The following is a 27,654-nucleotide window of genomic DNA, read 5'->3' as shown; positions in this document are numbered from 1 at the left end:
CTGAAAAATAATGTGCTGTTTTTAAATTCCAGGCAGCAATTCGTAAAGAACTGAATGAATACAAAAGTAATGAAATGGAGGTGCATGCATCAAGCAAGCATCTGACAAGGTCAGATTTCTATTTGTATGAATTTCATGATACTTGCAATACGGTATTTTTTTTTAAGAGAAAATAAAAATGTCACAAATCACTGTGTTCAGGTAAAAAAACAGTTCAGTATGTCTGCAGAGAATTGTCTTGAACAGAGAGAATGCAACTCAATTGAAAGTGCTATTGGTTCCTGTGGTTTTCACATAGGGCTTGGCAGGCTTTCCTGGTGGCACAGATGATCAAAGAATCCATCTGCTATGCTGGAGACCTGGATTCAAGTCCCTGGGTTGGGAAGATCCCCTGGAGAAGGCAATGGCTGGTTACCCACTCCAGTATTCTTTCCTGGAGAATTCCATGGGCAGAGGAGCCTTCTGGGCTACAGTCCTTGGGGTCACAACGAATTGGACAGGACTGTGGGACTAACACTTGGTGAGGGGTGGGATGTAGAACAGTATTACACATAGTTTTATTTAAGTAGTTAATGTGTATTTAAAGATATTGGGAGAAGGCAATGGCAACCCATTCCAGTACTCTTGCTTGGAAAATCCCATGGGAGGAGCGTGGTAGGCTGCAGTCCATGGGATCGCTAGGAGTCGGACACTACTGAGTGGCTTCACTTTCACTTTCATGCACTGGAGAAGGAAATGGCAACCCACTCCAGAGTTCTTGCCTGGAGAATCCCAGAGATGGGGGAGCCTGGTGGGCTGCCATCTGTGGGGTCGAACGGAGTCGGACACTAGTCTCAAAGCACTGAAGGTAATTTGCCTGTATTCCCCTTCTCTCATATTCAGAACCTGCCCGCATCCGCCCCCCCGCCCATTTATTTATATGTAGAGGAGTGCTGTGAAGTTACTCTCCCCACCAATCCCACTTGTCTCCCACCTTATTTTATACTCACATCTTTAACACAAGCTCATGCTCCCCCAAAGCTCTTCCAAACAGCCTTTGTTCCTTCAGCAAATAGGTATTGTGTGCCATTCTTATGCTGCGAGTCAGCTATAAGTAAAGGAGGGTCCCATCTCCAGGGAGCATATATCCCAATGGGGATATGGCTGATTCTTCCATAATCAAGACTTTTCATACAAGGGGAATACACCCATAAACAGGGGTGGCACGGGTTGGCCTGCTGATGCCAGTGCTCACAAGTGGCATATTCCCCCGGCACTTCCCCTTCCTGTCCATGAAGAGCCATGATGAGGTTCTCACACACGTTTATCCTCAAAGGACTGCCTGATGCCACAAGCCTTCACCTGCACTGGCTGTTTGTCATCTCTCCCTTGGTCTAGAGATGCTCAGGCCCCAGACACAAAGAGAAAGGAAATCCTGAATGGAGATACTGCCTTAAACCAAAACAGTGGACTCCTTTTCTTTTCTGTTTGGCACAAAGTGGCCACTGTGGTTGTTATTTGTAGTGCAATGTGGCTATGGAATAGAAAGCAGGCAAACAGAATTCTACCTGAGATAGATGACTTTGAATATATCAAGGGAGGAAGAAGAGGTTGGAAAAGCAGGAAAAATGAAGGAAGTAGTTTGTTTAAAGATGTTTAAGGTTTTCCCCCGTGACTGGCACATTTTGGGGCAGGAATAAATCACCGTACTTTTGAGTGTTCAGAACACTAAAAAGTGTTTAGGAAATAAACACTCTCTGTAAAATATTCAGTTATTTTTAATGTTCAATCCTGTGTTACAGAAAAAAGATATAATTACTGCATATTCTATGTATGGTAATATGAAAATATTTAATACATTTCTCTTTATACATTATTAAAAGACATTTACTAAAGATATGTACTTTCTCTCATAAGTCCTTGATAGCTTTTTTAGATGACAGAATTTTAAGAGTGAGCCCAAAACTTACACATCAGGAAATGTTAAGATTTTTATACCACATTTTAGCATTTAATGTCAGCTTTTAAAAGAGCAATGATTTTAGTGATATGAAATTTTAATTGCATTAAACAGTACCACAAACACATTTTCAACTCTACAAGAACAAAATTATAACTCTACAATAATATCCAATCATTTGTTAATCAGTTCATTACCTCTGCTGGTTCAGGAAAGCCCTGCTGTTTTTTGTGAACTTCAAGGGCCTACCTAGCAGTTTTCAAGCCAAGTTTTAGCTAGGCTTAAGAATTCACCATCCGACTCCTTTTGTGTTATGATGGGGCCTGAGCGGTGGGTGCCCTCTGGGGCTGTACACCACTATAACCCAGGCAGGTCCATCCTCATGTTTTACACGTTGGACTTCCACAAAGATTTTAATAGCAACAGAGTAATCTGTGGAAAGTTTTTGGCAATTTAAACTTAGATATGTATAACCTTGTCTTTTTACAACTCCTAGATTCCACAGGCCATAGAGATTTTCTTCTGAGAAGAATTGTGCTTAATTTTTGATACCAACACTGAACATTCATCAGGGAGCTTTCCTGAAGTTCAGCTCATGACTACCTGCTGTGGTTGCCAGAGAAGCAGGACCACACACACAGGTGAAATCCTGGCCACGCTCACCTGTGAGAGAATGACCAGAGGACACCCTTCACTCTCTGGGGCCTGAGGAGTGTCAACTGTTGGGGTCAGAAGAGACTCCAGGGACTCGACCTGAAGAAAACTGTTGTTTGCCTTCCCGCCTTGTTTTGCAGTTCTGCGGTGTGACCGAGGATGGTGACGTGCGTGTGCAGGGTCACCACACTGAGGCTGTGACCAAGGGACGTGTACGCAGTGTCTTCAGTACCATGTGGAAAAGACCTTTTTATTCTCATCACAATTAGAGAACTCTTTAAGTTCCTGTTATACAAAATGATTTCCTGTATTATACTTTTTCTTTTTTTATATAATGTCTAACAAAAAATACAGCTGCAACATTTCGATTCCTGTTAATTTTGTTCTTTAATTAAATGACTACTTATTGCAGGAAATTAACCTGGGTGTTACAGTTTCTTGGGGTGGGGGTAAGAGATTTTTTTAGAAAAAGGATCTGTGAAACAAGTCAAATCTTATTATTTTTGAGCCATCAAAAGCCAAACACAGGAGAATTCAAACTTTTTGTGTGTTTTGTAAATTCTTTTAGTATTTGTGGTTTGTGCCTTCGGAAATCAAATTATCTTTTTCAAGTTAAGTTTATAAATCATTTGAGTAATAAACCTAGAAATAAGTAACAACCTGTTGAAAAACTCTACTAAAAGGAAGATGACCTCTAAGAGTATTTTTAATTTCTTATTTGCAAACATTAGTAAAGCCTCTATTGTGAGAGACAAAGGTTTAGATTGAGTGGAGCTCTAAGAGGATATTCATCCCAGCACAAAGGTAAAAGGTAATCTTGGCACAAAGAGGGGAAAGTAAGTTAAATAAGAATAAACATTCCCTGGAATAAATTTTTACTTAGCCTTTGAGTAAGTATCATTGCAAAAATGAGCCTGCCCTCCTGGTCCACTGAGTCCAGGAGCACAGTGCTTCCATCACACCGTTGGGATCTTGCAGAACCTGTGCCCAGATCCCAGCTCTGCAACACTCAGCAAGGTGTTTATTTCCTCTGCAGGAAGCTCTCCCATCTGCTCCCCACCTGACCCTGCCCCAGTCTCTCTCTCACACACACATCACAACAATTGGAATCTCTAAATGAGAAAAAGGAGGGGAAGTGTGTGTGTGAAGTACCAGCGAAGTGCCCAGTCCATCATGTGGGTGTGGTTGCCAGGTAGCTGTGGAGCAGCTGAATGTCCTCTGTGACTTCTCACCACACAAGCTACCTCACTACTTCCCATGACCTTTCTTGTGCTGCTCTGTGGCTGCAGTGGGTCAGGAGCCCACTGCTCAACCCTTGTGGCAGCACTGTCTTAAGGGATTTGTGATCAATCCTAGATGCAAGCAAACATACTGTTAGTTTGTCGAACTGGAGTCTTTTTATAAGAAACCAGTGTATGGTACAAAAATTCTAGCTCTGCCTCTTCTTGCTGTGTAACCTGTGAATCGCTTGACTTCGCTAAGCCTCAATTTCTGTGTCTATGGAATGATACCTAAATCTTTTCTAACTAGAAGCCAATCTCTTGATTTTATAAGCATTTATGTGTGTGTGTGTATATATATATTTTTTATATTTATGTATGTATATTTTATATGTAAGCTGTTATTTGTGGCCAGTCAACCCTCTAAATACTTAATTTCTATTTTAAACTACATAGTAGCAGCTTCCTATTTTATATTTTATTCAATTTAAAAAATTGGAACCAACCTATGTAAAAATAAGATTTCAATCTTCATCACATAGAAATATCCACATAATTGCTTTACTATGAAGCAAAAAATGAAAAAAGTTTCCTTATTTAGAAACCATTCTGGCCCCCAAAGCAAAAAGGATCACTGCTGAGAATATATCTAAACTGTAGCTATAATTAGAGACAATCTGATAGATGGGACACAAATTCAGGGTTTTTGCCCAACTAATAGATAAATAAAATTAAAGATTTATGATAAAGTACAAGATACCCAAAGCAGACTTTGGTTTGGTCTAGACTCAAGGGTTCTAAAATATAAAACTGGAAGACATTTTCATTGTAATCAAAATATTTGCAAAGGTAAATAACTTCTACTACTGTATTTGTATTAATCATAAACTATTACCCTAAATTATATTTCCATATTTCATGTTCTTAGCAGGTATTTTAGAGGTTGAGATAACCTAAAACTGTGAATCAAGTATGTATGTTTACTCGGCACCTAAGTGTGTGTAATCCTGCACTAAGTATATGACATGGCATCTCCAGTCTCTCATCCTAGTTAGCTGGAGGAACAGAAATAAAAAGCAATTCGTTTATCACATGATACTGGTGATATACATGCATATGGATATAAATTTAAATTTACATATATTGCGTAAATTTGAAGAGAAAGTTTATATACTTAGGAGCTGAAGACTTAGAAAAAACAATTCTTATTCAATAACAATTAGATACAGTATCTGAATTATCAGACTACTATTACTATTAAGTAAGTGAGTAAGTAAGTGAAGTTGCTCAGTCGTGTCCTACTCTTTGCGACCCCGTGGACTGTAGCCTACCAGGCTCCTCTGTCCATGGGATTTTCCAGGCAATAGTACTGGAGTGGATTGCCATTCCTTCTCCAGCGGATATTCCCGACCCAGAGATAGAACCCGGGTCTCCGGCACTGTAGACAGACGCTTTACCATCTGAGCCACCAGGGAAGTCCTATTACTATTAGTAGTCATTAATAAGGGGATGACCGAGGATGAGATGGCTGGATGGCATCACGGACTCGATGGACGTGAGTCTGAGTGAACTCCGGGAGATGGTGATGGACAGGGAGGCCTGGTGTGCTGCGATTCATGGGGTCGCAGAGTCAGACACGACTGAGCGACTGAACTGAACTGAATAAGGTTCTTGTGCATTGACTTGACAATTTTATTTTAACAGAATAAAACGACTATTAATGTAACAATATTAAGTCATTAAAGAAATTATTTTTAAAGAGTTAAAAAAATTTTTTAAACTTAATTGGTAATTTTGTGACAAGAAACTGAATCACAGCCAGAAGCATTAAGTTTTAAGCCAATATGATAGGAAGAATAGTACATCCTATGACTTTGTAAAAAGTACATATAAAAACTTTTAAAGGGGCTGTGAAACAGTATTACATAATTTTGGACAACTGAAATGGATTAAAAAAAACACCTGACATAGTGGGTCCACCTTGTGGAAACACAAGGTAATTACAAGTCTAAAAGGTATCCTATTGTATAGTCGAAGTTTGAAAGTCAGATTTTAGCTATATATCCACAGTTCAATAGCAAAGTCAAGTTCAGAAATGCAAAATTCTAATTATACTGTTAAAATTACTAGTTCAACATTATTCCAATATCTACCCATTTTTTTCAGAATTTTTTTTTTAGAGTTCTTAATATGAAAGAAACATCTCATAAGATGCTCAGAAAATCAAATTTACCTCAGGTCCAACAGGAAGGACCTAAGAGCTTGCTCCAATTTTTACAATACTAAGGATCATTTTTTTTTTTTAATGGCCACTCTTCACAACCTGTGGATATTACTCCCCTGACCTGGGATTCAAGGCCGGGCCCTCAGCAGTGAAAGCTTGGAGCCATAACCACTGGGCCTCCCGGGAAGCCCCAACAGTGCTTAGAATTCTATTTTAAGTGTTTGTTCATGGCACTTATGATTCGCCCATGCTTACTGACATTTTAATCAATGTCAATGAACCTATACATAACTGTGACTTGGTTAGTTATTATGTGGTGGTTGATGGGATGGCTAAAGAACTACCTCTAGCAGCTGTAGAGAGCTTCACCCTAGGCCCTGAGGCCATAGAAAGCAGCATTCATCACCCTAGACCAATGTTTTAAGAAGGAATTAAATGCTAGATAAAAACCACACAGTCTACTGCCCACACTAGGATGTGCTGGGCATCTATGGTGTCAGGAACATATGGCTTTTAAGTCTCTGCAATAATGTCTATAGAACTTAGTATTAAGTTTCTGCCTGGCTGTACTAATGCTGCAAAATTTTTCTCTCTTCTATGTCCTTTCCAAAGCCTTCTGGAACAATTTGACCACAGTGTGGTAAGCCTGCACCAACGTGCTGGTGAACTGTGATCCAGGTAAGACATAGAAGTCATTAGTTACAATGCTTATTTATTTTTTAATATGTCTGAAATGAGAAAATCAAGAAGTGTTAGCTATATTAATTAACATAATCATTAATCTCTGCTAATGCAAAATGGCTTTAACTCACTATAGTAAGATAAATTAAGGAATAAATTTTGTAATAACAGAGATATCTGACCTTCAAATGTTTCTTCTAAATGAGGGGTCTTGCAAACTATAGCTCAGACCAGATCTGCGTTTTTGTTTTTTTTTAATGGTCTGCAAAGTAAGAATGGTCCTTACATTTTAAAATAGTTACATTTGGCAAGTTTATACAAGTACATACATGATATCATTAAATTTACCTTTTGGCCCTTAAACTTTTTTTACTGTATAACCCCTTTAAAAGACAGTTTGCCTGCTGCTCTAAAATCTTTTTTTTTTTTTTTTTAAGAAAATAAATAATAGAAGATGCTGAGTTACACAGAACAGTTGTTTGTTTCTAAGCTTAAAAATTTTAACATCAAGTTTGTTACAAATTTCAAACTTATTATAAGCTCACACTGACAATAGTACTTTGACATGCATAAAATGCACATCAAGTTGGGCAAATAACAAAGGCTCTATTGATATCAAGGGCATATGTTTCATTAGTATGACCACTCTGTGTTCCAACTTCCTTTTATTTAAAACTGTTATCAAAGCTTAAACCAAAACTATGTTATCTACAGTTCAAGGCAGTACAACACACAGATCTCATTCAACAATCTGTACTCCTGAAGAAAAAAAATATTGAATTATTTCCCTCTAGATGGTGGCGCTAGTGGTAAAGAACCCACCTGCCAATGCAGGAGACTTAAGAGATGTTGGTTCAATCCCTGGGTCAGAAGATCCCCTGGAAAAGGAAATGCAAATCCATTCCAGTATTCTTGCCTGGAGAATCTCATGGACAGAGGAGCCTGGTGGGCTACAGTCTATAGGGTTGCAAAGAGTTGGACAGGACTGAAGCGACTTAGCATCACATGGCAAATGTTGTTTTCGAGTATTTCTATTGGCCTTTGTGACCCAATGTATGTTTTTAAAAACAAAAATTAACCATTACAAGTTTAATATCTTCTTTGGTAATGCAGCCTGTGAACATCTGATTTGCCTACACAACTTGTCAAAGGTGCCAATAAAATAGAAATTCCTATGATTTTACATGACTTTAAAAAATACATAGATTCTATTTTTAAGTACAAGGAAACAGTTCATTCCTTAGAGCTGAGTACAGGCATGTCATATAATAGATGCTCATATGACTGGCTAATACTTTGTTATCAATTTTAATAGAAATATGAACACTATACAGGATTTGAGGAACTGTAAGTTTTAGAAAGCACACTTGCCCTCCAGGAACATACTACATCTGCTCACTCACTTATTCACTTTGTGCAAGCCTATGTCTCCAAGCACTGTTTTAGGGTCTAGAAATAAATATATAAAAGTTGGCTTTTAGGGCACAGGAAACCTCTGAAAAGGTTCTTTGTTGTTTTGCTGTTATTTTTAACATTCAGGTAAAATGCAGATAACATAAAACTGACCATATTGAAGAATAAATGGTATTCAACACGCTTACAAATTCATACAGCCACCACTTCTGTCTGGTTCTAGAACATTTTCATCATACCTGAAGAAGATCCCATGCCTAATTTGCTGTTTCTATGAATTTATACATTCTGGATATTACAGTAAATTGAATCATGCAACATGTGACCTTTTGTGTCTTATTTTCTTTCACTTAACATGTTTTTGAGATTCATCCACTGTCAGGTTAATCAATACTTCTTTCCCCTTACAGCTGAAAAATATTTCATTACATAGATATACTACATGCTTACTTATTTGATTGCCATTTGGGCTGTTTCCCCCTTTTGGCTATTGTGAATAGTGTGCTATTTTGAATATTCCTGTATCTATTTTCAGTTCTTTTGGGTATATAACTTAAAAGAGTGGAATTGCTGAGTCACATGGTAATTGTTTAACACCAAACTGTTTTCCATGGAAGCTGCATTATTTTACATTCCCCTGCCCCGACCCTCTGCCAAAAATAAAACACCTGCCCATCCTTGCCAAACTTGCTTTCTGGTTTATGACTCTGTCATAGTGGGTATAAAGTTGGGATCTAACTATGGTTTTGATTTCCATTTCCCTAATGACGCTCAGTGTATGTTTGTGTGTTTGCTAGACATTTGTGTGTCTTCTCAGGAGAAATGGTGGTTCAAGCCCTTTGCTCATATTTTAATTAGGTTTTTTGGCATTTTGTTTTCAACCTATAAGAATTGTTTGTATAATCTGGCTACTAGACCCTAATGAGATGTGATTTGTAAATATTTTCTCCCATTCTGTAATTTTTTTCTCCTTTTATGAAAGTATTCTTTGCATGAAAATCCTTTAAAAAATTTCTTGAAGTCCAAATTGCTTTTTCCTGTTGTTGGTGTTTTTGGTGTCATATCTAAAAATCCATTGCCAAATCCTATGTCATGAATCTTTATTCTTACGTTTTTTTCCGATAGGTTTTGTATTGTTAGCTCTTACTTATAGGTTTTTGATCCATTTAACTTTTCTATATGGTGTAAGGTAAGAGTGTCCGATTTTTGCATGTGGCTATCCGGTTCTCCCAAAACCAGTGGTTGAAGAGACTATTATTTTTCTATCAAATGGTCTAGGCACCCCTGATGAAACTCAACTGGACTAAAAATGAACAGGTTTATTGCTAGACTCTCAAATCTATTTCATTGGTCTGTATGTCTGTCCTTATGTAGGTACCACATTCTTTTAATTTAGCTTTGTAATAGTATGGAATGGGGAACTGAGTCCTCCAACTTTTTTTTTTTTCAAGATTATTTTGCTATGTTGGACCTCTTCCATTTCCATGTATTTTTCAGGAATGGCCTTTTCATTTCTGCAGAAAGGACTTGGGACTTTGATAGGGACTGCATTAAATCCGTAGATTGTTGCTATTCAACAATATTAAGTCTTAGAATCAGAGGGGATGACCCTGGGATGTCTTTCCACTTAGTGTTCTTTCAACAGTGTTTTGTAATTTTTATTTTTCAGATCTTTCAACTCTGCTTTTAGAGATTTTAGTCTCTATTACTTAGTCTAAGAAATGGCTTATCAATTTTCTTGATCTTTTCAAAGAATCAACTTTTGGTTTGATTTTCTGTTCTTTTAAAAAAAATCTAAAATATCTATTGTTTCCTTCCTTCTGATAGTTTTGGGTATATTCACTCATTTTCTAGTTTTTTAAAGTTGGGTTATGACCTTGAGATCTTTCTTCACTTCTTAAATATATATACATATATAAAGGTAACGTTATAAATTTCTGAGCACTGCTTGGAGTATGCTGCATATTCATTTGCCTCGTGGTATTTTCTAATTTCTCTTGTGATTTCTTCTTTGACCCATTGGTTATTTAAGAATGTATTGTCACTGGAAAGTTACATACGTAAGTCATAAGCATAGTATGATTTATGAATTCAATTCAGTTCAGTCGCTCAGTCATGTCCAACTCTTTGCGACCCCATGAATCGCAGCACGCCAGGCCTCCCTGTCCATCATCAACTCCCGGAGTTCACTCAGACTCACGTCCATCGAGTCAGCGATGCCATCCGGCCATCTCATCCTCTGTCGTCCCCCTTCTCCTCCTGCCCCCAATCCCTCCCAGCATTAGAGTCTTTTGCAATGAGTCAACTCTTCACGTGAGGTGGCCAGAGTACTGGAGTTTCAGCTCCATCATTCCTTCTGAAGAAATCCCAGGGCAGATCTCCTTCAGAATGGACTGGTTGGATCTCCTTGCAGTCCAAGGGACTCTCAAGAGTCTTCTCCAACACCACAGTTCAAAAGCATCAATTCTTGGGTGCTCAGCTTTCTTCACAGTCCAACTCTCACATCCATACATGATCACTGGAAAAACCATAGCCTTGACTAGATGGACCTTTGTTGGCAAAGTAATATCTCTGCTTTTCAATATGCTGTCTAGGTTGGTCATATCTTTTCTTCCAAGGAGTAAGCGTCTTTTAATTTCATGGCTGCAATCACCATCTGCAGTGATTTTGGAGCCCCCCAAAATAAAGTCTGACGCTGTTTCCACTGTTTCCCCATCTATTTCCCATGAAGTGATGGGACCAGATGCCATGATCTTCGGGTTTTCCGAATGTTGAACTTTAAGCCAACTTTTTCACTCTCCTCTTTCACTTTCATCAAGAGGCTTTTTAGTTCCTCTTCACTTTCTGCCATAAGGGTGGTGTCATCTGCATATCTGAGGTTATTGATATTTCTGCTGGCAATCTTGATTCCAGCTGTGCTTCTTGCAGCCCAGTGTTTCTCATGATGGACTCTGCATATAAGTTAAATAAGCAGGGTGACAATATACATCCTTGATGTACTCCTTTTCCTATTTGGAACCAGTCTTTTGTTCCATGTCCAGTTCTAACTGTTGCTTCCTGACCTGCATATAGGTTTCTCAAGAGTCAGGTCAGGTGGTCTGGTATTCCCATCTCTTTCAGAATTTTCCACAGTTTATTGTGATCCACACAGTCAAAGGCTTTGGCATAGTCAATAAAGCAGAAATAGATGTTTTTCTGGAACTCTCTTGCTTTCTCGATGATCCAGCGGATGTTGGCAATTTGATCTCTGGTTCCTCTGCCTTTTCTAAAACCAGCTTGAACATCTGGAAGTTCATAGTTCACGTGAATTATGATTTATGAATTAGCAATATATTGGCTGCTAAGTAAATAGGCTGTAAATTACAAGGCAAGTATGAATGCTGGGAAGCTATTTAGGAGGCTGTTGAAATTGTCCATATGAGAAATGATGCAGAGACTGTCAAAGGTAGTGACAGTGGAAGTAACAAAGTATTTATATTTGTAGAACATCTTTTGGTAGTGAAATCTACAGGACTTGTTGATCAATTAACTGGCCAAACAAAAAGAGGCAATCAGGAATTACTTGTAGGTTTTGACTCGTCTAGTTAGGTGGATAAAAGTGACATTTACTGATATGGAAGAACAGGTTTATCTTTTTTTTCCCCCTTCGTTGGTGAGAGAGAATGCCGAGAAAGCAAGAGTTGGAGAATTGAGATGTTTATTAAAACTGTCAGTAAAACAGTATATGATGTTTAGTTGCCCAGTCATGTCCAACTCTTTGAGACACTATGGACTGCAGCCCACCAGGCTCCTCTGTCTGTGGAATTTTTAGGCAAGAATACTGGAATGAGTTGCCATTTCCTCCTCCAGGGGATCTTCCTGACCCAGGAATTGAACTCACATCTCCTGCATTAGCAGGCAGATTCTTTACTGCTGAACCACCACGTAAGCCCTAAAGCAATGTATGTAACACACTAGTGTCCAAAGTAAAGGTCAGAATGTTTCTACATTTGGAAGTTATTAATATAGAAATGGTTATTATTTGGTACCAGATGAAAACACCTAAGGAGAAAGTTTATAGACTGAAGAAAAGTAATAATATGGAGCTCATTCCTAGTCTTAAGAGGTAAAAGGGAAGTTAGGAATAAGATAAGAAAGAGTGGAAAATCTGTATCAGCCAAGGGTTTTTAACTACGGAATGGCACTGAGAAGCTAAGATGACAGAGGTAAGGTTTGGTAAAATTACTGGTGATTTTGATAAAAGCTGTTTCAGTGAAATTATAGAGATAGAAGCTGGACTTTATGAGGGGTGGTAAGGATCAAGTAAGAAGTATGAATTGAGATAGTAACTAGAGAAAACTCTCTTGCTATGCTCTGTGTAAAGCTAGGTTGAGAATTACATATGAAGGGCAGCAGTTAAAAAGGAACTTGATGTTAAAAGTCCTTTTTTTTTTTTCTTTACTGTTTTTAAAAAATAAGCGTGGGCTATACACACCAATACTGCTAAGTCACTTCAGTCATGTCCGACTCTGTGCGACCCCATAGACGGCAGCCCACCGGCTCCCCCGTCCCTGGGATTCTCCAAGCAAGAACACTGGAGTGAAAAAAAAAAAAAAAAAGAACACTGGAGTGGGCTGCCATTTCCTTCTCCTATGTATGAAAGTGAAAAGTGAAAGTGAAGTCACTCAGTCGTGTCCAACTCTTGGCGACCCCATGGACTACAGCCTACCAGGCTCCTCTGTCCATGGGATTTTCCAGGCAAGAGTACTGGAGTGGGGTGCCATTGCCTTCTCCAATACACACCAACAGGGAGAAGTCAAAGACAACAGGATTCAGAGTACCTCCAGGGGATTAGACTGTCCTGAAATAATGAGGCTTATCTGCTGTTGAAAAGTGTGAGAAATCAGAAATGCCAGTATTGATGCAGGTAACATACTAGATTTTAGGGAGATGAGAAAAGTATGAGGTAAGGCCATACCCTAAAAGGTAAAGAATTAAGGAAAAAGGTACTGATACACAATAATGCTCTGGAAATGTGGTAAAGGCAATTAAATAGGGCAGGATAAGGATTGCTGAGGAATGGAATATAGCCATTTAAATATGTGGTCATAAATTTAAACCTTAATTATATTTGTTTTTCTCAAGTGATGTTCAAGTTGTGGAATGAGGGTATGAACTAGTGGATAAAAAGGTGAGGAAAGGTGAGAGGGTGAGAGTACTGTCTAGGACTAAGGACTCTAAAATTGGTAAGGCAAGGAAGGAAGGACTAGAGGGTTAACAAGCATAGCAAAGAGTAGTGGAGTAAACAGCCTGGGACTACTCTAGAAAGCAGGGTGGGATGATTAACATCTGAAGTGAGATTCAGGGCACAACTACTAATAATGACAACGTCAAAGCTGAATGGTTTAAAGAGCCGGGAGAAAGCAAGCACCTGGGTTGGATTACACATGCAACACAGTATGGGAATCAGCATGGGTTTAGAGGTCTTGGAATTCTGGCCAAGTGGGGGAGATAAAAAAGGATGTGTGTCATAATGGATTAATTTTGAAGTCTCATGGGGGAACACAAGAGTTACAACTCCTGAATTGTTTTTTTATTATAGCAGACTTGTCACTGTTTCCTGAAGTAGAATTTCTGCTCAGTTCAGTTCAGTCACTCAGTTGTGTCTGACTCTTTGCGACCCCATGAATCGCAGCACGCCAGGCCTCCTTGTCCATCACCAACTCCCGGAGTTCACTCAGATTCATGTACATCGAGTCAGTGATGCCATCCAACCATCTCATCCTCTGTCGTCCCCTTCTCCTCCTGCCCCCAATCCCTCCCAGCATCAGCGTCTTTTCCAATGAGTCAACTCTTCGCATGAGGTGGCCAAAGTACTGGAGCTTCAGCTTCAGCATCATTCCTTCCAAGGAAATCCCAGGGCTGATCTCCTTCAGAATGGACTGGTTGGATCTCCTTGCAGTCCAAGGGACTCTCAAGAGTCTTCTCCAACACCACAGTTCAAAAGCATCAATTCTTCGGCACTCAGCCTTCTTCACAGTCCAACTCTCACATCCATACATGATCACTGGAAAAACCATAGCCTCGACTAGACGAATTTCTGCTACGCTATCAATAAATCTTAGCTGATGCTAACAGTGGAATAAAGCTATGATGCGAAGGTTTTTTTGCTTATTTAGACTAAGAAGCCACTTTTACCACTGTACTTAAATACTGGTAAAGTGAGATGGTGTGATGGTATACTTCAGATGTCTGAGTGGAGGATACTCAAACAAAATGATTTATAGAATAACTGTGTAACATCCAAGTGACTGCATTTACTTCAACTTTATTACACAATTAAAGCAAACTATATATGTATTCATTTTCATATATTAATCTAGCAAAATATTACAGTGAACCCTCGGGCTTAAAAAGTACTTGTCAAAACAGCCTGCTTGAGTTAATAGTATGTCTACCTAGAATTAAAATGGTAACTCTGTTAGGCTATTTAGTGCATTCTAATACAATGGAGCCACAGCTGAATAAATACACTCTCCAACAGTATGCTGAAAGTACTGCTTTACACTCAGGTAAGCATTTTAAATCAGAGTTTGTCTCCTTCTATACATCACTAAATTTTATTATTTGAACCATGTTCTAAGCTAGTAAATTTTAACAGTACTTTATATATTTAGTTCAAACTGTTTACATTTAAAATATATTTTATATGATAGATTTTAATAACTAGTTGTATAAGTATAGTTAACTTGGTAATATTTGTCTCATGTAAATATTACTATAAAAGTAAGCCAATTCTTCTACTGATTGGTTTCCCAAAGCTTTCTGAAAAAAGCATTGCACAGACAAAAGGCTTTACGGCTAAGTCATGTTATGGTGATTACAGGTTCTTTCTTATCCAGCAGAGGACAGACAGTTCTTTGAATTTAGAGGGTTCCACAGAGGTACTCTTGCTTGGGTAACATGTCTTTTCTTTATAGAGCTACTCTGATATTTCCTAAGCTAAACAGGAATAATTGGATAAAACTTGTTGAGAACAACTAGACATCAAATACTGTTTCTCTCATGAGCCATGAATAATGACCTCAGTCCTCTGCGTACAGTGAGAAGCTCCTCTTCTTGCTGTGGCCAAGAAAAAAAAAATCACTTTGAACAGTGATTCACTGTAAAACTATCATCCTATCCAATCCCCTAAGGGCTGTTTCTAGGTATTTATAGAATTATATGCTTATTACTGATATTTTAGATATATATTTAGATGATCAACTGACAGATCACTTTTAAACCTCAAATCAATGAAAGATTTTACTTCCTTTAAATATTAAATCCAGTCTAGAAAAGAACTTCAACAAGGATCAGTCTAGTTAGTTAGCTTATGTGCTTCCAGCTAAACTGGTTTAGTAACAACTATCGTCTTAGCCTCTACTATCAGCATACTGAGGTTCTATTAAAATTTAATCAAAGTATATTAAAATATCCTGTAGTATACACAGAAATGCCTCTATCTCTGAGGAAACGCCAAAGGCATGTTTCCCTGGACAGCACCTTTAAACACCTTCCCTGTTCCCCACCCTGGTGAGCTCTTCCCCCAGAATCCAGCTGCAGGTCTACTAGACCTCTGCAAAATCAGCTAATTTTATCCTCAAATCTAAGTAAATGAAAATTCTTTCTTGCTCTGCATGACACCCCTTCTCCTTCAGAAGACACAGCAAGACTGCTGTGGTGCACCTTGCTTAGATACATACAAAGAAATAATTATTCTAGCTTACTTTTAAATTGCTCTTTCTTTTAAGGAGATACTCATTATTTAAAATCACTCCTATTTTCTACTATAAATTTGCTCCCATTTTAAAGAACTAAAAGAACCCCAGTGGTTTCAATCCAAAAAGAAAGACCTGTGGAAGAATTTCTCATTTACACACATAAAAGCATGACTGATCATTCCATTTGAAAAACCCAAATGAGATATTGATTTACCATTTCCTTAAGAAGTCTGTCTTGCAGCATTTTCATGTTTTCTTTCATCAAACACATCTGTGAATAAATAATTTCTTCCATGAAATTTACTTAGTTTCACAGCAAAAAGTTGGACTAACCAATATTGAGGGATTACATACAAAAATATAGAATTTATACCTGAGATGTAACAATATTTTCTTCACAATCAGTGCTGTAGAAGACATTCTTGTCCAATGAAGCTTTTAAAAGGTGAAGTCTAAAATAATGAAAGTTATCTGTGCATTTACTTTGGTATTTAACAAATTAAATTACTATAATATAGTATATATAATTTTAATTTTTTGACCAAAAAGTCTTGTTATATATTCTAATAATTAAGAATGTCATACTGACCTCTGCTGTTCACGTTTTTGATAGGCACTGAACTGCTGAAATACCTTTTCCCGAAAGTCCTAAATTTAAAAGTACAAAACTAGTTATACTGTAGTTATGACTAAAAATTAAAACTAAACAGAACTAATTTAAAAAACAACCTGGCTATATGCTAAGAATATTGTAGATGTCATATACTCTTTCAGATAAAAAAAAAAACTGAAAGCAAACTCTTTCAGACTTTCTCCCTGTAAAAAGGTAGTCACAAACTTTATATATATGTATTTACTGAAGTACAGTTGATTTACAATGTTTCAGATATATATATATAGCAAAGTGATTTAGTTACACATGAATACATGTAGTTTTTCAGATTCTTTTCCATTTTAAGTTATTTCAAGATATTGAATATACTTGGCTGTATAGGTCTTTGTTATTTTACCATTTTATATATAGTAGTATGTATGTTAATCCCTGTTGATCATAAACTTAAGTCTGTATTTTCAGTGTATGTACACGAAACTAACTAAAAATCTAGGATAAAACTAAATTATGTCCTAAAAAACAAAAACCTTTATGGGATAGTCTAAAAGTAGAAGGTTAATAGAAGTTTTCCTGAGTGGAGCTCTTTAAAAATGAAGTTTTACAATTATTTTTAAACTCTTATAAGCACAAACCACAAATTCCTTCTCCAAATCTTTTAAATACTGTGAATCTTTTTCAAAATTCTCCAGCTCCTCTATGATGATGAATTGGAACTTGTCAAGTTTTTTGATCCTATTAAAGAAAGAAAATGAGATTTTTAAAAAAATGATAGCACTCAGAATACAAAGCACTTAGGATATTTCAGAAGGGATTTTTAGCACAGACCTGTACTCCTGAATCTTCTGGTTGATTGCTTTTATATGTTGTTGAATTGTTTTCCAAGTCTGTTTAGTAAAATAATCCATCATTTTGTGGCGGATCTGAAAAACACTCATTTTGAAAAATCTTTACAAAATAATCTAACCAAGACTATATTAAGACCAAAGCCTTTTCCATGAAATATAAATGACTAAGAACTTAGAACAGTGAAAAATTAAAAACTCAAGTGATTTAAACTGAAGTGTTAATGAGTAAGCTCAGTCCCACCAGGTAGGCTCTGACTGAGGGTTGGAATTGCTAGCTATTTTCATAAGTACATCACATTTACCAAAATGCTAGTGATTATAATTCTTTTCAGGAACACAGCCCAGGAGTCACACTCAAAATTACTACCATTTTTCATAAAACATATCCACATCTAGTCACAGATATGCAGAATGTACGAATCAGGGCTTCTCTGTTTAGATGAGGGTGACCTTGGATAAATCAACTCAAAAGAAATCTACAGAATCTTAAATAATTTCAGAGTTAACCCATGAAGAAAAGAAAAAAGCAAAGAAAGAGAGCTGATAACCTGTGCAGGAAAATGTCTTAACAGGAGGGCAAAAAGAACTGTCTAAATACAGGCATGTGAGAAAAAGAGATGAGTGGAGAAAACAACAGTAATTTAGAATTACTGTATTTTAGGAAGTCTTTTTGCAAATATCACCTCACTAGAACCACAATAACTAAGGAGCTTAAGTACAGAACTGGTGAAACAAAATGAAATGGGTTTCTGACTGAGGCTGTTCATCCTCTATATATTATATAGTACCCTCACAAGCAGTTACTGCTGTGAGATTTAAAAAAATGTATTGAAGACTAGGCACAAAAAGAAAATTGTTCAGAAAAAAGAAAAATCACAGAAGGCTCAAAATGTTAAACTGAAAAGGAAAATAGGACAAAGAGAACCCATAGGTAAAGAATATGGGTAATATAAAATTTTAGAAAAGAAACTTGGCTCATGAATCATTCCAGCTTTTAACCAGTGCATGAGGAAAGCTGAGTTCATGAATGGGTGTTTTGTTGCCAAAGGGTTAACTGAACTGACAGACCAGTAGAAAGTGTGGCATATTATCATAATTTAAAGGATGACAACTCACATTAACTTTCCTCTGAAATTCTGTATTGAGCTGCTTGCACATCATCATCCCTACATCTGAAATTTCAGTTTCCCAGTTCTCCAAAGGAATAGAAAAGTCATTTGCTGATAACGGAGATATACTTTCGGACACTAAGAAAATGAAGACAATCAGCTAAAATTAAGACATGCATTGTTAAAAATTTTACCTTCTTGGTCATGAGACTAAGAACAATGTCTTATTTTCAGATTCTATATGTAATCTAAGGATTATAAATCATAGGCATATTTTTCATTTAAAATATTCTGACTTATAAAAACCTTTCAGCATGGGAATTAAGGCAGAAACAGTAACATTAAAATGGAACATATTTGGATTGATTTTTTAAAAAACTAGTTCTTTACTACTTGCACATTAATAACCCAACTATTTAGTGATATGCTAATCTATCAGTACGTTAATACTGTAGTAAAGCCTGTATATGGTAATTAGTGATGAGGAAGATTTACGAGTAAAATCATGCTTACCATAACAGTAAAATTAAGTGAACTTTGTGATAGAGCTTCCTCCTTCTTGGATTTACCCAAAGTTATCTTTACAAAGGAGTTTGTCTTATGAAAGAAGTCACTCAAAATTGAAGAAACCACTTTCCAAATTAATTGCATTTGACATAGGCATCTGATCTACCTACCTTTGTAGGTGTGATGATCTGCATCTTCGCTTTTACCGAGTTTTTTGGGAAGCAAGTTTGCTCTTTCTTCTTCCACTTCACCAGAATTATTTAGACTATCTTCTGTGTACATTCGTTTGCGACTAAGATGTTGTATACAGCCTTAGAAACAGTAAATAACAGTGCTACAATCTTAATTAAAAATACCTAATATATGATTGCTTTTATTTAAAAAAGCCCTTGTTTCCGCTTGTATAGTTTTAGACAACTGCATTAAATCCTATATAATTTTGACATTAAATTGAATAATGGTATAATTATAAAAACATAATTTCTTTAGGTGAAATTTCACAGTAGTATTTCAGTAATTAATGTTTTTTTTAAAAAGCAAGTCTTTGACCACAAACCTGACATATGTGTGGAGTCACTGGGCATGCCGTACCATGTTTTCTCTCTTTCTTCACTAGACGTGGATAATGGAGATGCTGAATGACTTTTCTAAGATAAGTATCAGAAATTGGAAAAACATTCTGTGTTACTCCTGGATTCACCTTTGACCATCTCTCTCAAGCTCTATAGACAATAAGTTGCAAATGCTATCAATTTGGTTTTTTCTTCAGATTGTTTCTATCCCTTTTTCTCTCTCACACTGCTATGCATTTTCCTAAATTCTTATGTTAACCTCAATCTTAAACAGCAATAGTTTTGAGCTGCTTTTTTAAACTAATCCTATTTTTCAATTCTTCCTTATTAGGAGTTTGATTTCTTTGAGTCAGGAGGGAAGCCAAAGAAAAGTCTAAACTACTTCCTTCAAATTATATCTTTAAGCCACATGTTTGTCCTCTAACCTTATGTCTTACTGATTCAAATACAAATGTGTTAGCCAAATTAGTCTTTTTCCTGTTTTATGAAAATCTGTGTCCATATCCAGTTACCCTTCTATACTTAAGTTAATGACGTTTCTCTACTCAGTCTACATATACCAACCCGTCCTACGTGGAGGTTGGTATAGCCCAAAACCCAGCCCACACCAAGCTATAATTCTGTCTTAACATTCTGTATTTTATAGGTTATTAAATATTAATATTTTTGTTGGTTGACTTTTATACTGGAAAAACGCAACCAAATTCCTATATAATCATGAAACCACTAAGTCTTTTATAGATATGTAAGTCAGTGGTTTAAAGTGATAGCCTATTTAAGACTTTCTCATTGTAAGTATTTCAACTTTTTTTCTATGATCAAACCATCCTACATATTTTAAACATCACACTTTCAGATAACAACAGGTGAAAAATACTAAATTATTATAACTATTACTAAAGGCCTGTAATCTGATGCTTATTAAGAACTATTTTAGTTTAAGGAAAACTTACTGGCTGTACTACCATATGACTTTCATATTTGGAGGTTCAATTTCCATAAATTTTTCCTGAAGTATAACTGTTTAAATCTGAATAGCTGTTGCAATTTGGGCTTCCCTGGCGGCTCAGATGGTAAAGAATCTGCCTGCAATGCAGGAGACCTGGGTTCGATCCCTGCTTTGGGAAGATCCCCTGGAGGAAGGCATGGTAACCCGCTACAGTCCATGGGGTTGAAAAGAGTCGAACAAGAGTGGGCAACTAAGCACAGTGTAAGTACATTCTTCCCTCAGTATCTGCGGGGGATAGGAGGGACTGGTTCCAGGTCCCCTTGCAAATACCAAAATCCACTGATGCTCATGTCCTACATATGAAGTACTGATTCACAGTTGGTTGAGTCCATGGTTGGCTGACAAAGATGTGGACCTATAGATATAGAGGGTCAACTGTACCACAACTGTATCACTTCTATTCTCAACAGTATTATACTTAACTGTGCTATGAATGAATGAGACAAACAGAAACCCAAAGGAAGTTAAAAAAACTAAAGTAAGAAAAATACAAAGACATTAAACTAAAACTACTTAAATTCTGAGGGAATAACTAGTTCACTGCTAAAACTCGACACCCATTCATAAGTGAAATAAGGTATTTAAACAATTAGAACATTAATTTGATAACAAGTATCTATTAAAAATGATCAATAAGCATACATACTAGTATGATATCTATTTAACATTGCTCCACATGTCATAGTCACCTTGAAAACACCATGTATATAAGGATTGGAAGAGAAAATGTGAAAATTACCATAAAAACAGTTTGATTACCTATTTTCAAAATTCAAGAGAATTTAAGCAGGTAATTATGATAGAATTTGCCAAGGACGTGGGAAATATAAAAATCAACAGTGTTTCTATACAAAAGCAAAAAGTTAAAAACGCAGAAAACAATTTAAGCTTTTGTCTTTAATACAGTAAGGTAAAAAGCCAATAAAGCACTGCAGAAGTACAACTTTCTTTGTGGAAAATTTTGCACAACTTTGTTGGAAATATGACCAAACTGTAGAGAGAAAAATGAAATATATGGATGAGAAATCTCAGTATTGGTAAAAAGCAATTCTTCCCTTAAACAAACTAATTCTAAACTATACAGGCCAAGTACAGGGCTTATAATTTGGAAGTATATTATAATTTGGAAGTATAATGAGAGGAGGGTCAAGATGGGGGTAGTGAAACCACTGTATGCATAAAACTATTAATATACAAACTGAAGTAATGCTGTGTTAGCATAGAGACAGAGAGGTACTATCCTATACTTTACTGGGCAAATAGCTGACCCATGAGCTTGCCAAGGCAGTGACCCAAGTGTCATCAGATATGATGGAGAAAGGAGCGATAATCCAATGTATGACATTGCACTAACTCACTATCCATATGCAAAAAGAGGAAGCCTAGAAAAATAGAAAACCTCAAAAATAGAATATTTGTAGAGAAAATATTTTTATGACAATAACTGAGGGAAGGATTTCTTGAACAAAAGATTGGTAGATTTCATATTTTAATTAAGTGAAAAGACAAAGCTACATTCTAGAAAAAGAATGTTTGCATTGGATATAACCAATAACTAATATCCAACATATAGTAAGAACTCCTCCAAATTTATAGGAAAAATCAAACAATACAGTTTTAAAAATTAAAAAAAATAGGCAATTTACAAAATGGCCAAAAAATATGAAAATACTCACTGATGCAGTTAATCTGAAAAATGCAGTTAATCTGAAAAATGCAAATTAAAGTCAGACACATTTTAAATTCATCAGATTGCCAAAAAAGAAAAAACTAAAAAACAGTAGAAAAATGGGCAATATCACATAGCACTGTTGGAGAGTGTAAGCTGGTACAACAAATTTACATAGCAAATTTCCAATACCTAATGAAGAGTCGGGCTTCCCCTGTGGCTCAGCTGGTAGAGAATCCGCCTGCAATGTGGGAGACCTGGATTCAATCCCTGGCTTGGGAAGCTCCCCTGGAGAAGGGAAAGCCTACCCACTCCAGTATTCTGGCCTAGAGAATTCCATGGACTCTATATAGTCCATGGGGTTGCAAAGAGTTGTACATGACTGAGAGACTTAGAATGAAGAGTCAATAGTAAATTGGAAAATCAGTGTCTCCTGTAAATGTCCAGCCAATAAATATGTAACAAAATTTCATCTAGCAAACAGCATCAAAGTAGGTGAGTGGGGATGACTTAGGTGCTGAGATTTGCAAGATGGGATACTAACGGGAGAAAGGATTCAGGGAAAGGAAGGATGACGAAGCAATACCAAGAAAGGATCATGGGATGACTGTCTAATCAATCACAAATGGTTTTAAAGTGTGGTCTGTAGAAATTAAGAGTCTTGCAAAGGTGCCTTTGGGGGATTATCAGAGAGGGAAGGTACATAGGTCAGGGTTCAGACCTATCTGCTTTAAACAGTGTAGCTGCAATTTTACATTTGGCACACTGAAAGTTTCATATAAAATTTTGTTTGAAAAATATGCTTTGTGAAAACTACTGGTTAAACAGGATAAAAGGGTCATAAAACACTGTAGGAGTAAAAACAGTTCACTAACAATGAAAATCAGAAAAAGAAATTAAGGAATCAATCTCATTCACCACTGCAACAAAAAGAATAAAATATCTAGGAATAAATCTACCTAAGGAGACAAAAGAATAGTATACAGAAAATTATAAGACACTGATGAAAGAAATCAAAGATGACATAAACAGATGGAGAGATATATTCCATGTTCCTGGGTAGGAAGAATCAATATTGTGAAAATGACTATACTACCAAATGCAATTTACAGATTCAATGCAATCACTATCAAATTACCAATGGTATATTTTACAGAACTAGAACAAAAAATTTCACAATTCATATGGAAACACAAAAGACCATGAATAGCCAAAGGGGTTGTAAGAAGAATGAAGCTAGAGGAATCAACCTTCCTGACTTCAGATTATACTACATAGCTACAGTCATCAAGACAGTATGGTACTGGCACAAAAACAGAAATATAAACCAATGGAGCAAGATAGAAAGCCCAAAAATAAACCCACGCACATATGGGTACTTTATTTTTGACAAATGAGCCAAGAATATACAATGGGGCAAAGTCAGCCTCTTCAGTAAGTGGTGCTGGGAAAACTGGACAGCTACATGTGAAAGAATGAAATCAGAACACTTCCTAACACCATACACAAAGACAAACTCAAAATGGATTAAAGACCTAAATGTAAGACCAGAAACTAAAACTCCTAAAGGAAAACATAGGCAGAACACTCGATGACATAAAGCAATATCCTCTATGACCCACCTCCTAGAGTAATGGAAACAAAACCAAAAGTAAACAAGTGAACCTAATTAAAAGTTTTTGAACAGCAAAGCAAACTATAAACAAGGTGAAAAGACAACCCTTAGAATGGGAGAAAATAATAGCAAATGAAACAACTGACAAAGGATTAATTTCCAAAATACACATGCAGCTCATGTAACTCAATACCAGAAAAGAAACCCAATTAGAAAGTGGAAAAAAGACCTAAACAGACATTTCTCCAAAGAAGACATACAGATGGCTAACAAACACATGAAGACACTCAACATCCCTCATTATTACAGAAATGCAAATCAAAACTACAATGAGATATCACCTCACACCAGTCAGAATGGCCATCAGAAAGGTTACACACGAGAAATGCTGGCAAAGGTGTGGGAATGTAAATTGATACAGCTACTATGGAAGATGGTATGGAGACTCCTTAAAAAACTGGGAATAAAACCACCATATGACCCAGCAATCTTACTCCTAGGAATATACCCTGAGGAAACCAAAACTGAAAAAGACATGTATCCCAATGTTCACTGCAGCACTATTTGCAATAGCTAGAACACGGAAGCAACCTAGATGACCATCGACAGATAAATAGGCAAATTTTTGGTACATATACACAATGGAATATTACTCAGCCATAAAAAGGAACACATTTGAGTCAGTTCTAATGAGGTGGATGAACCTAGAGCCTAGAAATAAGTCAGAAAGAGAAAGATAAATATTGTACACTAATGCATATATATGGAATCTAGAAAGATGGTACTAAAGAATTTATTTTCAGGGCAGCAATGGAGACACAAACAGAGAACAGACTTATGGACACAGGGAGAGGGGAGAAGAGGGTGAGATGTATGGAGAGAGTAACATGGAAACTTACATTACCATATGGAAAAATAGATAGCTAATGTGAATTTGCTCTATGTCTCAGGAAACTCAACCAGGGGTTCTGTATCAACCTAGAGGGGTGGGATGAGGAAGGAGATGGGAGGGAGGTTCAAGAGGGAGGGGACGTGTATACCTATGGCCGATTTATGTTGAGGTTTGATAGGAAACAAAATTCTATAAAGCAATTATCCTTTAGTTAAAAAATTAAAAAAAAAACAAACACTTGACTTAAAATCATGGGACAGAAAGCTGGCTGGCTTTTTCAGAGATTTTAGATTGTGGCTATAGGTGTGCTGAACTTCCTTAATTCCATTTTTGTATACAGAGATTAGCACATATCAGGAAAATAATATATTTGAGTATTTACTGTGTATCAGGTAATGCTTACATAATCAGTCTATTTACTTTTTCATAGCCCTGTTTTACAGATGAGAAAATTGAGGTGCCGAGGGATTCATTAGCTTATAAAATGCTTCACAGCTAGCTAACAGTGGACTCAGGATTTAATATAATTCTAATTCAGAACTTTCAGCTAGACTCAGTTATAATGAACTACATTATCTTGGCAATCAGTTCTGTAACTTTATTACTACTTCAAAATTCTCCAAATCAAGCCATCTATAAAACCTAAGCCAAAAAAAGGGTTGGAGGTGGTGCGGGGTGCATTGTAAACTGACACTGAAGTACAAACAACTTAAAAAAGAATTCAAACTATGAACTACCACTTGTAGACATTATATATTTAGCTACCCTCACTTTGACCCGTATTTGATCCCTATATCTAATGTCTTTTTAAAAGACTTGAATATATGTACATATTTAATCAATAAGAAATGGTACAAATAACAATATCAGTGGCAGGATAATGAATTTTTCAATATACCATTAAGTTAATAGTCATTCTATTTAAAACTAATAGGTAAAGTTCCTCTATAAATCTTTAAAGCAAATGCTATGGTCATACTGTTTCAACTACATTCTTTGTCAATTTGTGATTTAGTAAGTAAAAGTTTACAGATTTTGAGTTTTGGTAAAACCTGAAAGAAGTGCCTGTGCTGCAGGAAGAAGCCTATTCCAGTCTAGGAAATGCAGTTCTGACACGCAGACAAACAAGTCATACCTCTTTGGAAGGGACTGTTTCTATTACAGAATTCTTATCAGTACTCCATAGTTCTCATATCACTGCACTGTCCTCCTGAATATATCAGTCTATCAGTTCACTGAGGCTATTTTACTTATTGGTAAGTTTGTCTCTCCCCAAGACCAAACTCAGAACCTTAAGTAGACAAGCACTGCGTATTTGATTAATATTAGAGGAAAATGATTCACTTCCTTCAGGTATATCTGATAAAAATATATATATATATATATATATATATATACACACATTTTTTTTTCTTACCAGGAAGAATGATTGTGCAACTGATGAACTTTCTTTTGTACACAATAAAGTTTTATCACTGTTTTTGGGTGACTTTATTGGACCTCCAACTCCACTGTTTAAGGATTCAGGTGATGAAGTTTTTGGATCAGGTGATACTGATTCTGCTATATAGTCACAATCCTGAGTAAAGTCTCCTTCTGTTATTTTCTCTACACCTATATTGCCTCACAAAATACAAACAAAAGAGATGACAGTTGACATCTTCAGAAATAGTATTAACTTCTAAAAATATAATAATTTAGTAAATTCCTAAATTTTAGCTATATTTAGAAAAGATAAACTTTCAATATATCAAGATAAAATTACATGTAAAATATTTTATAAGACTTTTAAAAATTATTGCTCAATTTAAAACATAATTTTAACAATAAGAACTTTCAAAACATTTTCAAACAAAAATATCTATAGTATGGGCTGTACTATAATGATCAACCTAATTATTATCTTGACTAGTCTAACACCATAGGCAGTACTGAGATATTAAAGTCACAGAATTTTATGGTTAGAAATGGCTTGGGAAATCATCTCATCTAAATCTTTTATATGTGGATGAGAAAATTCATGACTGAAGTAAGTCTTGGTGTAAAGAATTCTGAGAAAGATAGTTTTCAGATCAAATCACGGCACGTGCAACTGTCTTCTGAATGTGTGCTTGTCTGAGATGACAGTGGTCCTGAGCATTATGAAAACATTTTAGAAAAGAACAAAATAACTACTTTAGAGGAAATGTACATTAACTGGTATAAACCTTCCATTTTAGCTAAAATGACACTTAGAAATGCTTTAAAATATCCATAAATGGAAAAGATATTAAAACTACTTATTTTTATAGTTTCTATACTGAAAATAATATACCTATGTCAGAGCTCCAAAGAAAACTTTTTCTTTGCCAGTTATTTTTAAATAAAAGCAAAGCCTCAATTGTTTATGAAGATAATTCACTGTGAGTCTACAGAATCAACATGATATTCCTTGGGGACTTTTGTCAATGAAATGTAAAAATGAGAAAACAGAAAGCCCCATCATTATTTCCATTTTATCTGGAAAAAGTATTTGGTCTTTAACTTTCTAACTTCAGTGTCACAGTAATATTGTTGCCAACTAGCCTTAGCAAGACCAAGTTACTTACTAGTTAACTAACGTAAAAATGAAGTTTTGATTACTAAAAATCTTAAATATACCCCTCAAAATTAGTCTTCAAATTTGTTTTCACATAGAGATATAATATAGAAATGGCTTGGGAAATCATCTAAATATTCAACTAGAAGAAAAAAATGATACTGACATCTCATTACTTCTATAGATGATGGACTCCCAGATAAAGACACAGGAGATGGGTCAAGACTATTATCTCTTCCAGCATCTTTCAGGAGAGATGAGATTTTCCATTCTTTTGATACATCCTTTTGTGTTTTGGCAGTGAAGGAATTCTGCTGTTTCTTTGGCAGTTTCATGGTTTTGCTTCTGGAATGAATCTTCTCCTAAAAATAT

At 36.2% G+C, this 27,654-nt stretch overlaps 2 protein-coding genes across 2 annotated transcripts in view; one reads left to right on the top strand and one right to left on the bottom strand.

Moving 5' to 3' along the window:
• PHACTR3 (phosphatase and actin regulator 3) overlaps positions 1 to 2,746 on the top strand; it is a 187,289-nt gene extending 184,543 nt beyond the window's left edge. Inside the window, exons 12-13 of the mRNA XM_068986792.1 lie at positions 33 to 109; positions 2,734 to 2,746. Coding sequence (XP_068842893.1) covers positions 33 to 109; positions 2,734 to 2,746 — 90 coding nt within the window. The remainder of the gene's footprint in view (positions 1 to 32; positions 110 to 2,733) is intronic.
• A 12,411-nt stretch (positions 2,747 to 15,157) lies between these two features.
• Positions 15,158 to 27,654, bottom strand: part of SYCP2 (synaptonemal complex protein 2) — a 63,539-nt gene continuing 51,042 nt past the window's right edge. Inside the window, 14 exon segments of the mRNA XM_068986791.1 lie at positions 15,158 to 15,232; positions 16,088 to 16,144; positions 16,247 to 16,325; positions 16,463 to 16,521; positions 17,119 to 17,218; positions 17,312 to 17,406; positions 18,448 to 18,578; positions 19,118 to 19,258; positions 19,504 to 19,596; positions 19,736 to 19,760; positions 20,493 to 20,529; positions 20,531 to 20,577; positions 26,122 to 26,318; positions 27,449 to 27,644. Of these exon segments, the coding sequence (XP_068842892.1) occupies positions 15,158 to 15,232; positions 16,088 to 16,144; positions 16,247 to 16,325; positions 16,463 to 16,521; positions 17,119 to 17,218; positions 17,312 to 17,406; positions 18,448 to 18,578; positions 19,118 to 19,258; positions 19,504 to 19,596; positions 19,736 to 19,760; positions 20,493 to 20,529; positions 20,531 to 20,577; positions 26,122 to 26,318; positions 27,449 to 27,644 (1,332 nt within the window).

Source organism: Capricornis sumatraensis, chromosome 15 (assembly GCF_032405125.1).
Source record: "Capricornis sumatraensis isolate serow.1 chromosome 15, serow.2, whole genome shotgun sequence".
Classification (NCBI taxonomy): domain Eukaryota; kingdom Metazoa; phylum Chordata; class Mammalia; order Artiodactyla; family Bovidae; genus Capricornis; species Capricornis sumatraensis.
The sequence above is the reverse complement of the archived record's forward strand: the minus strand, read 5'-3'. Positions and strand labels throughout refer to the sequence as shown.